Source organism: Crotalus tigris, unplaced genomic scaffold (genome assembly GCF_016545835.1).
Source record: "Crotalus tigris isolate CLP2741 ecotype Arizona unplaced genomic scaffold, ASM1654583v1 scf7180000018525.42219311030:4301911, whole genome shotgun sequence".
NCBI lineage: Eukaryota > Metazoa > Chordata > Lepidosauria > Squamata > Viperidae > Crotalus > Crotalus tigris.
Window position 1 is genome coordinate 2,600,730 of NW_024097057.1, and position 13,747 is coordinate 2,614,476.

General features: G+C 40.4%; 1 protein-coding gene across 1 annotated transcript in view; it reads left to right on the forward strand.

The window, feature by feature from the left end:
- PEPD (peptidase D) overlaps positions 1-13,747 on the forward strand; it is a 69,062-nt gene that overhangs the window by 14,033 nt on the left and 41,282 nt on the right. Inside the window, exons 5-9 of the mRNA XM_039353705.1 lie at positions 1,651-1,698; positions 2,560-2,621; positions 5,577-5,621; positions 8,502-8,577; positions 9,997-10,043. Of these exons, the coding sequence (XP_039209639.1) occupies positions 1,651-1,698; positions 2,560-2,621; positions 5,577-5,621; positions 8,502-8,577; positions 9,997-10,043 (278 nt within the window). The remainder of the gene's footprint in view (positions 1-1,650; positions 1,699-2,559; positions 2,622-5,576; positions 5,622-8,501; positions 8,578-9,996; positions 10,044-13,747) is intronic.

The following is a 13,747-nucleotide window of genomic DNA, read 5'->3' on the forward strand; positions in this document are numbered from 1 at the left end:
CCCTTTAACAGGTGGAAATACGGAAACCACCTTTCTTTCCCCAACCTGATGCCCTTTTAGAGTATTAGGACTTCCCGGCCATACGCTGCCACCCGATTTTCATGGATTGTGGACAGGCACGGAGAAACAATTCATAGGTGAGACGTTGTCCATCTTGTCACTTCTTCCATTGCTTTTCACAGCCCTTGGAATCCCTCATGGGCAAATCCATAGGCATGTCCTGAGTTCAAATATTGTTAAATAGAAACACCAATCCATTGCACAGAAACAGGACAGAATTTCAGGCCCATCTCTCTTGGGTTGTCTATATTTCACCTCTTCTTAAAAGCAGCTCTAAACAGCTGTCTCTTCAGACAGACATTTTGCATGTAATGCACCTAATTGATTTCTTCTTGTTTAATTGGAGACTTTGGGGTTTTTTTTGCTTACTATTCCCTTTGCTGAATTGACTGCTATATTAAATTGCCTCTTCCTCCATCCTCCCCTGTCCCTGGCTTGAAAATTTTACATTGATAGACAAGTTATAAATAGGATTGCAGCCAGATTAGCAAAATTTTAGTCAATACTTTGTCTGAGTTTCAACTGATTGATTTTTTTAAACCTTGCAGTTGTATATAAATGGTGGCAGATCAATAGATACTTTTCAGATTCTGTAGCTCCATAGCTCCATTTGGGAGTCCATTTATGGCACCAAATAGTTTTATTAATAATACTTGGTTAAGTCAGGTAGACAATATTTTTTTAATTGGGGCACCTTTTTTTCAACCCAAAGCTTTATTCTGATTGGAGTGAAATTAAAGTATAGTATAAACTTTTAAAGCCATTTTTCAATGTCTTCCTGTGAGTAGAAATCTTCACAATTTCCATCATACAGGTAGTGAATTCATTAGAGAGAAATAACATGTAGCCAAATATATATAATGCTTCATTCTTACATACATACATATATATATATATATATATATATATATATATATATATATATATATATATTCAAATGTAAGAATGAAGCATTTGAGGAATTTCTAAAATTTGTTAAGTACACATAGACTGGATCCCTGCATTGCAAGAAGCCAGCTTCCCCAGTGTGGTATCCCCAGGTACTGTACTTGCACCTTGTGGGCCAAGCTGTGTTCACTCTGGCTGTAGACCTTAATCCTAACATATCTAAATCATAATGAGGTTTGATTTTGACAAGTGTTTGATTGCACACCTCACCTGTTCTTTGTAATTATTTTGATGGCTTGGTTAGATATGAACTGAGATCACTGGCCAGTATTTAGCAAACCTTCATACAAATAAAACATGGGTGGATCTTATGAACTAGTCATAATTTTGGGTGGATGGTGGGGGGATGCCCAGGCAGAAGAGAAAAACATGAATTATAACCAAACATGCTGCTTTACTACTATACACTCATATAATAATATCATACTAAAAACCCCCTAGGAAAAAAGCAGCACACAAATTGGGCCCAAAGAGTTGGCCGCTGAGGGGAAAAGAAACGGAAAGAGGAAATGGAATATTTAAATAGAGAGTGTTTGAGAATGAGTGGGGAAACAGTTCAGAGTCTGTGGAACCTGGATCCCAGGGCTATTGCAAGTTGATGGAACAGAGTGAAGATGATTTTCTTTTCATTTATTTTGTCAGATTGCCAGTGTTTTGGCTTCGAAAAACCCTTCAGTTCTTCTTACTCTGGTAAGTGCTAAGATGCATTCCCTGGTGCTGATATATGACTTAGAGGTATGCTTCTCCAGTGCATTTTACTAAATGCTATAGTCCTTTCTTTTATTTTATTTTTACAATAAATTAGTAAAGGAAGTCTTCCACTCAGTTTCTAGATCCGTTGCAAGTAACAGCAATTAGCACTTAGACATATACCGCTCCTTAGTGCTTTACAGCCCTCCAAGTAGTTTAGAGAGTCAGCTTCTTGCCCCCAACAATCTGGGTGCTCTTCCTTTTACCGACCTCGGAAGGAGGGAAAATGAGTCAACCTTGAGCCGGTGAGGATCGAACCCCTGGCAGTCAGCAGAGTTAGCCTGCGATACTGTAACATACGTGCAGCCTGTATTTTGTTTAGCTTGCTTGGTGCGTGCTTCATCATACCTTCTTCCGTCCAGATGGAAGTGACATATCTGGCAACTCCTTGGTCCTGTCATCAGCCCTTTAGGAGAGGTGGCTGCTCCCTCTGGAGCCTACAGAGAAAGCTATAGGATATGCCTTTGTCTGAAAAGGAGAGTGGCTTTTCCTCCCAAATAATTCACTTTAAAATAGCAGTCTCATTGTAGGTTCATTAAAAATATGATAAATGGAGGATGCTCTTAATTAGACATTTATCTGTTGAAGTTTCCTAGAGAGGCAGTGGGTTGTCTAAAATGCATGGCTGTCTTCCTTTTAGCTCAGTAGCTATTGCATATATATTCATCTTTCCAACCTGGCACTAAGAAGAAGGTGGGGGAATGATCAGAGTGGAAATTCAGCGGGGGGTGGGTGGGCTTGTCTCTACTGCTTCTAGACTGAGCAAATGCTCTAAACTTATATTTTGTTCTCTTTTTCCAGCGAGGAGTTAACACTGACAGTGGAAGCGTGACCAGGGAAGCCTCTTTTGACAAAATCAGCCAGTAAGTTATCTTCTGGGTTTGCAATGTTCAGATGAATCCCCAATTGACTAATTATTTGAAATATCTAATGAACAAAAATAGAAGCCTGCCATTCCCAGTTCAGATGATCTCACTTCAATTGTATTTTTCTCATGGTAGCAGAAACACAAGAAGAAGAAGCCTGATTCTGTGTATAAACCCATGGGGAAAATTTGTGAATCAAATCCCTTTATTCCAAAAGAATGGAGCATTTTAGCATTTGATGATGGATTACAGTATATTTGAAGCACATCTAAGCGTTGCAGAGGAGAATCCTTTGTAAGATGAATGAGTTATATTGCGGTGCAAAGAACAACATGCCAGTGGAAAACTTATTAATTAGCCCTGAGTCCAGGGTGATAACTGCTCCCTGGCTTTTCTATTTCTGTGTACGATGCTACTCTAGCTGTGATGTGTGTGTGTGTGTGTGTGTGTGTCTGCTTTGTTACCCCCATTTTTGTGTGACAGCTGCTTTCCCCCTTGCCCTGCCCAACTTGCTTGGAATGCTGTGGCTTTATTCATCTATCAGTCACATTTATGTGTCACCCACCTCATAAACAGTGATTCTGGCACTGCACAACAATACGTAGAACAACAAATGTATAGAAACAATCATTATAAAAATATAATATAAAAAGTCATATTAAAATAAGAAACACTATAAAAATTAAAATATACAAACCACATGAAGAGAGTAAAAAATTTCCAGTTTTTCTGGCAGTTTTTTGTATCTGGGTTAGCAGAGGCTTCCTTGCATTCTAACCATGGGGCATTGACTGATCTTCCTGTTGCCTTTTGACAACTGTGGATCATCTGTGCCTTATGTCAGTCAAAGAGCCCCCTTGATGGGGTGCAGAACAGCTTACAGCTTCTCACATGTCAAGACTCACATCCTCAATCCTTCTTGAGGATCCTTCCAACCTCTTGGCACTGTGTTCTTGGCTGATGGCCAGTCTCCCGATTCTCTGTCCACGCTGGGGAGGGGAGAGGGGGGACTTTGATACTTAATTGGGCTATAAGGGAAAAACCTTCCCAGTCTGTTCTCAGTTTCTGCATCTGTAAGAATCTTAGGACTAATCTGCATGCAAACAGCTTCTCACAGATCTATACTTAAAAAAAGATAACAAAGGCTACTGTGCATTTTTGAAAAAGAAAACCATGACTCCTCTTCTTTGGAGGAATTTGATGGCAGTGTTATCACTATTCTGGTCACTAAAGATGGGTAATATTGTGATGGGAGGGTTCTTTTACATTTTTAATGACTGAGTTTGCATTTCCCAAACTGCTGTGCAAACTAAGATACACGAGCTTCAATATTTATAGATTTCTAAATGTTATCGTTTGGGGACTTCTATGATTTTTATAAAAAGCTAATCGTTAGGGAAAAATGCCCCAAGAATATATGTCAATAGAATAGAATAGAGTAGAGAATAGAGAATAGAGAATAGAATAGTTACACTAATATTGTAGAAAGCTTCCCAGCTTTTTCCTCAACAAGATAGCCCGCTGGCGGAGGGGCCAGGGCTGTTTTCCATCGTTCTTGCTCCCAGACAGGCTGTTCTCCCAACACACTCTTTAAATGTTCTGTTCTCCCTATTGATCTCAATTCCACAATTATTTTCTGATCTTCATGATGCAGCCTGCTGGCCTTCATTGCACACCTTCCTCTCCGCTTGTGAGGAACGTAGTGAGATGCTTGGAGTAAAAACAAAGATCCATCTTTTTGCTCAGTATTGTTCAATGTACCTGTTCTCTCATCAGTGAGCTGTGTGGCTTCCTGCCTTTATGTTTAATTCTTTTTTGCATTTTCATTTTTTGCCTTTGTGCTAAACTGTACCTTTTTATTTGCCAGGGATATAATGGCCTTAAGCCCTCGCAAAAAAGGATTCCTTGATGTTCAGAGCAGGCAAATCTCATTACTTCTGCTTCTTTTTGTCACCCCCATGGTGACTCTTTTCTGCAGAGTGCCAGAATTGCATGGCCTTGAGGAGCTCAAGTGATTATTGGCTAAAATTACTCAATTTTACTCAACTTCCAGAGGCGTGTTGAGAGCAGGGCTGGGCAGATCTGGCTCTCTTCTTGAAATTGAATGTCGCCTCTTAAGCTTTGGAGGCATGTCTTCAAAACTTGTAGGACTGTAGCCTAGGCACGGAGCAGAGATCATAGTAATCAAATATATTTCTGAGGTCTGGTTGGCAGAAAAAAGTCTCAAATGTTGAATGCTACCAGAAGTAGTTAATTTCTTAGCTGGCATTTTTGAAGCTATTGATTCACACCTGAGCTTTTCCGACTTTATAGGAATTCCCTTTCATTTCTGTTGAGAAAGAGACATCACTATGGATTACTCTTTATTATTGTTCAACCTTCCTGTCAGGCTCCAAACACTAAGAAAGACACATAATTCTTCCAAGCAGATGTCTTCATCGTTCCTCATCCAGTCAATCAGAATAGAGCTGAAAGGGACCTTGGAGGTCTTCTAGTCCAACTCCCTGATCAAGCAGCACACCCTGTACAATTTGAGACAAGTGGCTGTCCGGTCTCTTCTTAAAAACCTCCAATGATGAAACACCCACAACTTCTGAAGGCCAGCTGTTCCACTGATTGATTGTCCTCGCTGTCAGGAAATTTCTCCTTAGTTCGGGCTTGCTTCTCTCCTTGGTTAGTTTCCATCCTTTGTTTCTTGTCCTGCCTTTGGGTGCTTTGAAGAATAGGTTGACACCCCCCCTTCTTTCTGGAAGTCCCTGAGATATTGGAACACTGCTACCATGTCACCCCTAGTCCTTGTTTTCATTAAATGAAAATCTATCCTATCCATGGCAGTTACTCTGCATATGTTGAAACCAGAGTTATATTTTAGTACAAGTCTTGTATGAGTTCCTGATCAGAAATAAATTCCAGATGAACCACTGATAGAGTTAATTTTTATTTCTCCTGTAGGTTTACGGTAAACAATACAATTCTCCATCCTGAGATTGCAGAATGGTAAGTCATTCCTCACATCTGTGTTCCAGTTGTTGCCTTGACATCTCTGGGTTTGAGCAGAGAACTGCTGTGCCTTTATTTTCACGGGAGATGGGTCCTGAGGGGTGGAGGGCGTGGGATGTCGAGATGCACCTGGGACAGGGGTGGAGAATCAGCCTCTCCATTCTCTTTTTATTTTTGTAACAAAGCAATGTTTAATCTTAAAAAGAGAATAACTCTAAAAAAATTAAATGTACAAACTAAAAAGACAGATTAAGAAGGAAAAGAAAAAATAGCTAATATTTTATATTGATGAATAGTTACTGGTTTAGCAATGAATTCATTACTATTGTATGAACAATGAAGACGTTATTGTAAACTATGACAGAATCCTTGCCATAATAACACATATTACTACATCCATTGATTAGTTTAAAACATTGTTTTTTCCAACAGACGATGCATTTCTGACAACCCTTCCTTAATACCTGAAATAATATAATTTTTCCAATTTCCTTTTGCCTGATAAAACAGTCAAAACCCAACATTTTGGTATATAATTCATCATTGCATTAACAACTTTAAGATTTAAAGATTTCCCATAAATATACTAATCTACTTCAATCCCCAAAAGACATTAAACGATCACATGGCTATATCCTGTGGATCAGGGATCCCTCACATTTCTTAATCCTCAGCATCTGATGTTCACGTTTTCTGGGCAGTCAAACACATTCTAAATATAAATTTGTGATAAATCATCCGTCATCGCCAATCTGTAGATACCATTTTCAAGGACCTGAAGCCCTTGCTGTAGTTTTATCAGAAATTCCAGTTCTTTATGTTTGAAATATCCCGGAAATGTCCAGTTTAAAAATATTCTTGACCTTTTGATACAGATATGTTATAGGTGTGATTTCTACCATGAATTTCATCAGGCAGGAAAGCAATTCATTGAGCCCCAGAAATGTCACCCCTGCTTGCGATGGCAGCCTCTGAAAGGAAGGCCTCTCCACTCCCCCCCCCCCCCGTCATGTCCAGGGCTGGTTGCCTTTGAGGACCCGTCCACGTGAGACACCTGGCAAAGATGTATTGCCATCCCAGGCTTCAATTCATTAAAACGCTAATATTTCAAATTTGTATGTAACAGTGGAGCTTTCCAGAGAGTCTGTGTCTAATAGTTTTAGTCTGGGACCATAAATAAATAACCAAAATTGCTTACACATTGTATTGTACATTGAATTGCTGCTTTCAGTTTTAAAATTGATTTTTTTTAAATTTTATCCCATTGCAATGATAAATACTGTTCTGAAAGGCAGCATCCAATTACAGTTGCCATTAAATGGAAAAAAAGGAGAGAATAGAGTGGCTGGATTATCAAAGGCCAAGGAATTTTGGAAAGCAGCTTCTACTGAAGCAGCTCTTTGAGCAAGAGCTTGTTTTTCCGCAGGTGCTCTGACCGTCTTCTGATACTTCTGTTGTCTACAAGGAAGTATTTCTGTTGCCCAGCTCATGATAGCGGTCATTATATAGTAGCACAGGAAGAAAAATGAAATACTGCTTAACGATTCTTGTTAATTTGCTGTAAAATTCATTAGTGTTAGCTGTTGTGTAGGTACAAATACAAATAGATTCATTATAATTAATGTTCCTTCACCCAAGGAAGTATTAATTGAATGTCTGGCAGAATGGGCAATGTTATATAAATGTCAGCCTATTATTGCTTTCTTTGGGGATTCATTTTAAAGGCATTAATTCTGATGCATTCTGCTGGTAAATTTATAGATGTTCTCTTTAATTACACTTGAATGTCAGTGGTGTCTGACATTAGCAGATGCCACCTAGAAGAATCAAGAGTCCTAAAGAGTGGCACAGCGGTGATATTGCTTAATTTTTAATTCTTTGTTAAAAGACTTACCTTGTTAAACTGCCTTCTGCTGTTGGAAAATAAAGGCCCTTTTTGTTCAAACTGGTCAGTTTTGTGTGGCTCAAAGGAAGATACTTGAAGTGACAAACAAAAGAAGATCTAAATCTGTTGTCACATCAGTTGGTGCGGGATAATCATTGTGGGCATTTTTGAACCTCTGTTCCCCAGTCCCTCCCTTGCAGTACACAGGTTGATGATGAAAGAGAAGCAAAATATAGCATAGAGTTCACAGGCAGCAAAAGAGAAACACGCCATGGCTGTCCACTGTTTCATCCGTGTGGTCTGGCTTTCTTGTATTCTGCCAGCAATTTCTGCTTGAGGTTGTTGGACTAATTGTACTCACTTTCCAGACTAGATCAGTGATTTGGTTAAACTGGCTGCTTATTTGGTCAAGGAGTCTGATGAACTGAACAAGGCTATTCAATTGTGGGTTTTTTGTGGCTTTGCCTTTCTTCCTTTGTGGGGTCTATGACAACTCATCACAGCCAACTTGTCACGGCCAACTTGCCACGGGACAAGAGTTACACTAATATTGAAGAAATAGTGGAATATAATCATTAAAGAAAGGATGCCAAAGGATGGACAAAATGAAATACGAATGACAAAGATTAATTTTTTAAAATTAGTTTAAATAATTAAATTGAATTGTTGAATTGTCCTGCAGCGAGTTGGCCGTGGTGAGTTGTCCGATCTTATCCTTTTGGTGATTTTGACTTCTTTCTTTCATTTTTTCAATCTGCTAGAATTATTGTGGTCTGTTATAACAGAGCTGCAAACACTTCTCAGTACATTTACTGGGTAAATTAATGCCTGGCCAACATTCTGTTTCCTATTATCTTTTATTTGCTGAAGTCTCATATAGTAATTTTATTCGTTTGCAAGTTCAGTTACCTGGCTGTTCTTCATACTTTCAAGTTAATCACTTGTGAGCTGTAGGGGAAATTGTTAACCTGATTTTCCCTTTCCTTTTGAAGCCGTGTGATTAAGACGGACATGGAGTTGGAAGTCCTCCGATACACCAATAAAATTTCCAGTGAAGCTCATAAAGAGGTAATGGATCTCTTACAGTAATAATTTTTGGCTTCTTTGTGTAACAGCCCCCTTTTTTCCCCAGAAAATGTTCTCAGCTACTTGAATTGCTTAATAATGGAGCAATGAAGAGCTAGGATAAAACGTGGAATATAACGTTCCTCCTAATAGAACCACACAATACATCTTGCATTGCCCTTGAACTCACAGTTGATGTGTGGAGAACAAAATGGCTCCACTTATGAAATCAGACCGTTTGGAGAAAGCGAGAGAAGATTGACTTTACTGAGCTGTTCCAGGAAGCCAATGAACACCGCTCCACAGCCTCTTTCTTCTGCTGCAGTTCTCTCTGATCGTTTTTAACCGGGTGCTTTGATCACCTGTAGGGGTTTCTGAGTCAGATAGGTGATGCATAGATATTTAGACCTGCAGTTTTCTTGATGTTCAAGAGAGAGTGCTGGAAGGAGAATTGCAATATAATGAGGAGAAGCCGGAAGGAATCTCCCAGTTTTAACTCCTAGGTCTCACAGTCTGTTAAATCATCTCCATGTTTGTAACTCTGGTCAGCTGCAGAGGGAATGATTCTGCTTTTAAGGTTTCCACGGAATCGCACTGACGTCTGCAGTTTTTTTCTTATTCCAAAATCATTTTAGGGGGCTTCACAGGAACCAGCACCAGTTTGTGAATAGAATAGCTGGGAAACTTTAATTTTTTTCCTCCCCAGTTCTCCTCCCAATCCTGGCCATCCTCCCATCATTGCAAATTGGGTTCGCTTCAGTGGGGAAGCATGAAGTGAATACAATCTGTATGCGATGGGAAGATGACAATTGTTCCAAATGTTGTGAGGTGGAGCAGCACATGATTGGCATGATATAATGAAGTACTGTGCAAATAACTTTGGTTTTCTTATCTCCTGGGCCAGCATATGACCTCTTCGCAGAATGGCAAAAGCAGTGAGAAGACTAGCCTTGCCTATAATGTGGCCCACGGGGGCTTCTTTCCAAGTTTGCCTGTTCTTACAGCAGCTTCTTTAATACAGTCTCGATGGTAGATTTAGATCTATCTGATCTTTTGTTTGACCTATAAGTCAGAGTTTTGGATAAGATATTGAAGATGTACAAACAGTTGATTCGGAATGTCAAGAAATGAGCTGTCTTGAAAGCTTCTTCTTATTCAGGTCTCTGTTGGGATCTCTGGAACTTAATCACTTAGCTCTTGAGATACAAACTAGAGTTCTTGTTCTTTTTCTGCTACTGATATGGCTGATATTTTTTACTGTAGCTGATGAATATCTTCACCGGTACTCATATATAGTTCTGTTTACTCCAGGCTTTGTAGCAAACATTATTCTAGGGTGGAAGGGCTGTTGCTACTGCAGAGCTGTCCTACTTCTAAAGAATGGCCAAATTTCTTACAATATATCTACTTTTGCGATTATAGGTAATGAAGGCCGTAAAACCTGGAATGAAAGAATATGAGTTGGAAAGGTAAGTGCATTTTTGACATTTATGGCAAAACAATGGAAAAGCATTTCTAGGTTAACAAGAAATACTGCAGATAAGGGCAAATGACATTGATTTAACGACAATTATAGGAACTATTTTGAGGTTGTGGTTGGTGTATTACTCTGTTATACAGAAAAGGAATTCCATCAATTCCTTTCATTTTATTAGATGACAATTGCTTTTAGCTACGTCTTAAAAGCTGTATAATTCTTTTTGCTGAGTGTTATGTAATTTACAGAAACAGTTCCTAATAGCTGTTATTAGTGTTTGATGGTGTTCAGTAAACCATCTTTTATAGGTGAGAATATCATGGTTATTCCTGTTACATTACACAAGTATTTATAGCCACCATAAAATAGTCTGGAGCTTTTTGTTTCAATTTCTTTTAAAATTGGAGCAAAAGTTGCTAGTTCTGCTGATGTATTTCTATTCCAATCTACAGTTTTAGTTTTCCTAATGAAATTGAGGATCACTTACCTTGTCTTGAACCACTCTGCTTTACTTAATGGGACAAGTGTGTGTGCAGTCACGCTGATGCAGCTTTGATACCCAGTGCATGGTTGAATTGTTCCCTTTCCCATATGGCAGTGGAATAGTACCTTTTAAGCAGTTAAACACCACTTATTAATAGGTTATTAATACCATGTGTTTTTATTAATACCATGCCTTTTTCATGCATTATGCTAATCCTTAGCCAACATTATTTTAAACCACAAGCAAGCCATGTTATTGCCTTAGCATAATGCATTCATCCATTCATTAATTTGTCCCTGACATTTGTATGTATCTGCATATGAATAAAGCATTTGTCTTCGGAAGTGGAAAATATGTGTGTATGTGTGTGTATGAGAGAGAGAGGGAAGGGAAGGGAAGGGAAGGAAGAAGACATCCTAATAGCTCTTTTAAGAGACAGAACTACTGCATGATTTTGAACAGTTCTTCCCAGCTTGAGCCAGCAAAAGGAAAAAGTGTGCTGGCGTGCCAAATATGAGTGTGATTACACAGATGATGAAACACCTACCAGATGCCTCTCATTGCCAGAGGCTTACACAAAAGAATCAATGTGCACAAACACACACCCTTTAGTTTTGCAGGAACGATATTCTTGCTTGATGCGTTCCTTTTGAAGGAGCCATACTGCAAGGCTGCACCTGTAGCTTTTTCCTTAAGGCCTTTTCTTCACACACACACACAAACACACACTAGCCAAGTCCTTTTTTTTTTTTTTAAAGTAACTGGTTGTGCAGCCTTACGTTTTTTACCCTACAGTTTTAAATCACCCACCCGGAAAGAAGACAGGAACTGGGAAATCGGCTAGATAAGACTAGGGAGAAGGGACACTAAGTAGTCACTTTGCATTTGAAATGAGAGAAAATTGGAGCTTGGAGGACTTGGATAGTAAGAAATTGCACAGAAAGGGAGCAGCCACTGAAAGCTGCCCCCCCCCCGTGCTGTGGATATTACTCTGAGCTGAAGGCAGAAGGGAGTGAATCATCTCCAGCTCTTGTTGCAGACCAGATGGATTCACCCAAGAACAAATGCTGCAGCAGCATTTGAGGCTACTCCCGAGCTGTTTTAAGGCAGCCTGCGCCCACCAGGCACGCTGTCTCAGGACTGCAACTCCCAGAATTCTCAGCCAGTTACTTAGGAATTCTGAGAGTTGCAGTCCTAATGTAATTGGATGGCCTCAGGTGGGGAACCACCGGTTTAGCGATTTGCATTCTTCTGCCTCTCGTATATTTGAGTTGTCCTTGGAGTGACTACCCAACGGTAGCTGGGAATCAGAATGATGGATGAAGATGAGCAGCTTAGCCATTTCAGCTTTTATCTTGTGCTTTGAATCACACTTTGGAAATTAATAAGAGGCACCTTGGCAAATGAGGTGTCGAAGAAGCATCCCGCTGTCCAGGTAGCTCTTCAAAGAGGCAGCGCTGAAATCCTGGCACTGGGTGCAGCATCACCATCTAACTTGGCTTCTCTCCCACCTTCTGGGGGCAAGACTCCCCTCCCCCTTTCCAGATAAGGCAAGATAGATAAGCGTTGATGTCACCAGCCTGAGTGTTTTCTTCCCATTGTCCTGTGCCACCTCAATCAATAGAGGCAGGAAGCTAGAAATGGTGAGGGCTCCTTGGTGACTTGTGTAGAACAGCAGTGATGTTAACGCACAGCCTTGCTTGTCTATTGTTCTTCTTTCGCTCTGGATATTGATTGTGTACCTTCCCTTCTGCTGCCGCCCACACAGCATCTTGACAGTTTGAGAGGTCAGCCTATTCTGCTCATTGCCATCCTGATTCTCCAAATGGGCCTCAGGCGATCAGGCCATCAAAGATCGGCTGGCATGACGTTGCCTTGTATCTCTGCAGATCTCTGGTGGATTGTGACTCACATCTTTCATTTATTCCATTTATTTCAAGGGCGCAAAGAGAAAATGAAGATTGCAGCCATCCAAAGCGTGCCTTGTTTTCCTGTCTCTGGCTGTTATCTGAGGCGGTGATTTCTCATCTTTCCAGAGACACTGCTTTTTGGCTTATTCAGATATTTAAGTTCGTGGTTGCATTCAGCTTGAGGGCAAACATTTTCAGGTTTGAGATAGCCTATTCATTTGAAGGGTTATAAATCCAAGTCGAAATTAGAAATAACCTGTTCATGTGCAGGAGTGGAGTGGAGGTGGTGGGGGAATATGCTTTTCAGGAGGATCACAGAATGAGGCCAGATTGGAAATGCTAGGAAATTGTAAAGGGTCTGCCCCATCTTGCAGACTTGGGGCGGGGGGAGAGGAACGGAGCTAGCCAGCTGGGGTTCAGCCACTTCAGAGCAAGTGCGAAGGAATCCAGAGAAGCCAAGCTGGATCAGCGTTTCACTGTTAAATAAGATTAGGATGTCACAGATGTTGATTCCAACTTCTGACTGATGATGATTTTGTAGTCCAATGGTTGTTGCCCCTTCTGAAGGATTCTGAAGGTCTAGGGGGTTCTTATTCCAGAGAATCTGGTCTGGTTGTCAGTTTCTGTCCTCATAGAACCTGCCATTCAAAACCCCTCCCCCCCTTCCCCCCAAAGCTGGGCAAAATTAGGACTCCAAAACTACACAGAATTCAATAAGGTGCCATTAACGTTAGTAATTCAGCTCTTCAGGATTTAAAGGCCAGCGTTTCTTTAAGACCTCAGTAAGGCCGTGTTTCTTGGAAATGCTTCTTCCCAGATTTTTTTCCATCTGGACTGGGTTGCTAGTTACGAAATCCGCTGCCAGCAGACTTGCCTTCCATCTTTGGCCAGATTATGCCTCGTCTCCCTTCCGTGCCTTTCCCAGGCTCCCCAGAATCTCTTTCCGACGTGGCTGATGGCCCATCCCTTATAGGCCTGTGCGGCAAATGCAAGTCTAAACATCCTCATGAGTTCCAACTACTCAGAACCTCTGTGGAAAATACTCTCATCACAGATCATGTCAGTGAGCTGTAACAATGAACCAGATGATGGGTTTTTATAAGAATTGGATTTGATCACAATTACTGAGAACTGGTTTAGTTCCGTCATTGAGTGCCCGGTGTGCGCTGGTTTCCAATGCTATACTTCTGTTACTGTGATTTCCTCGGTTTTAATGGAATATCGAACATTTACTCTCGGAAATGTCACTCTCAGATGGCAAAGCCTTCCGAACCAAGCAGAATGAAGCGGATATTGCAAGCT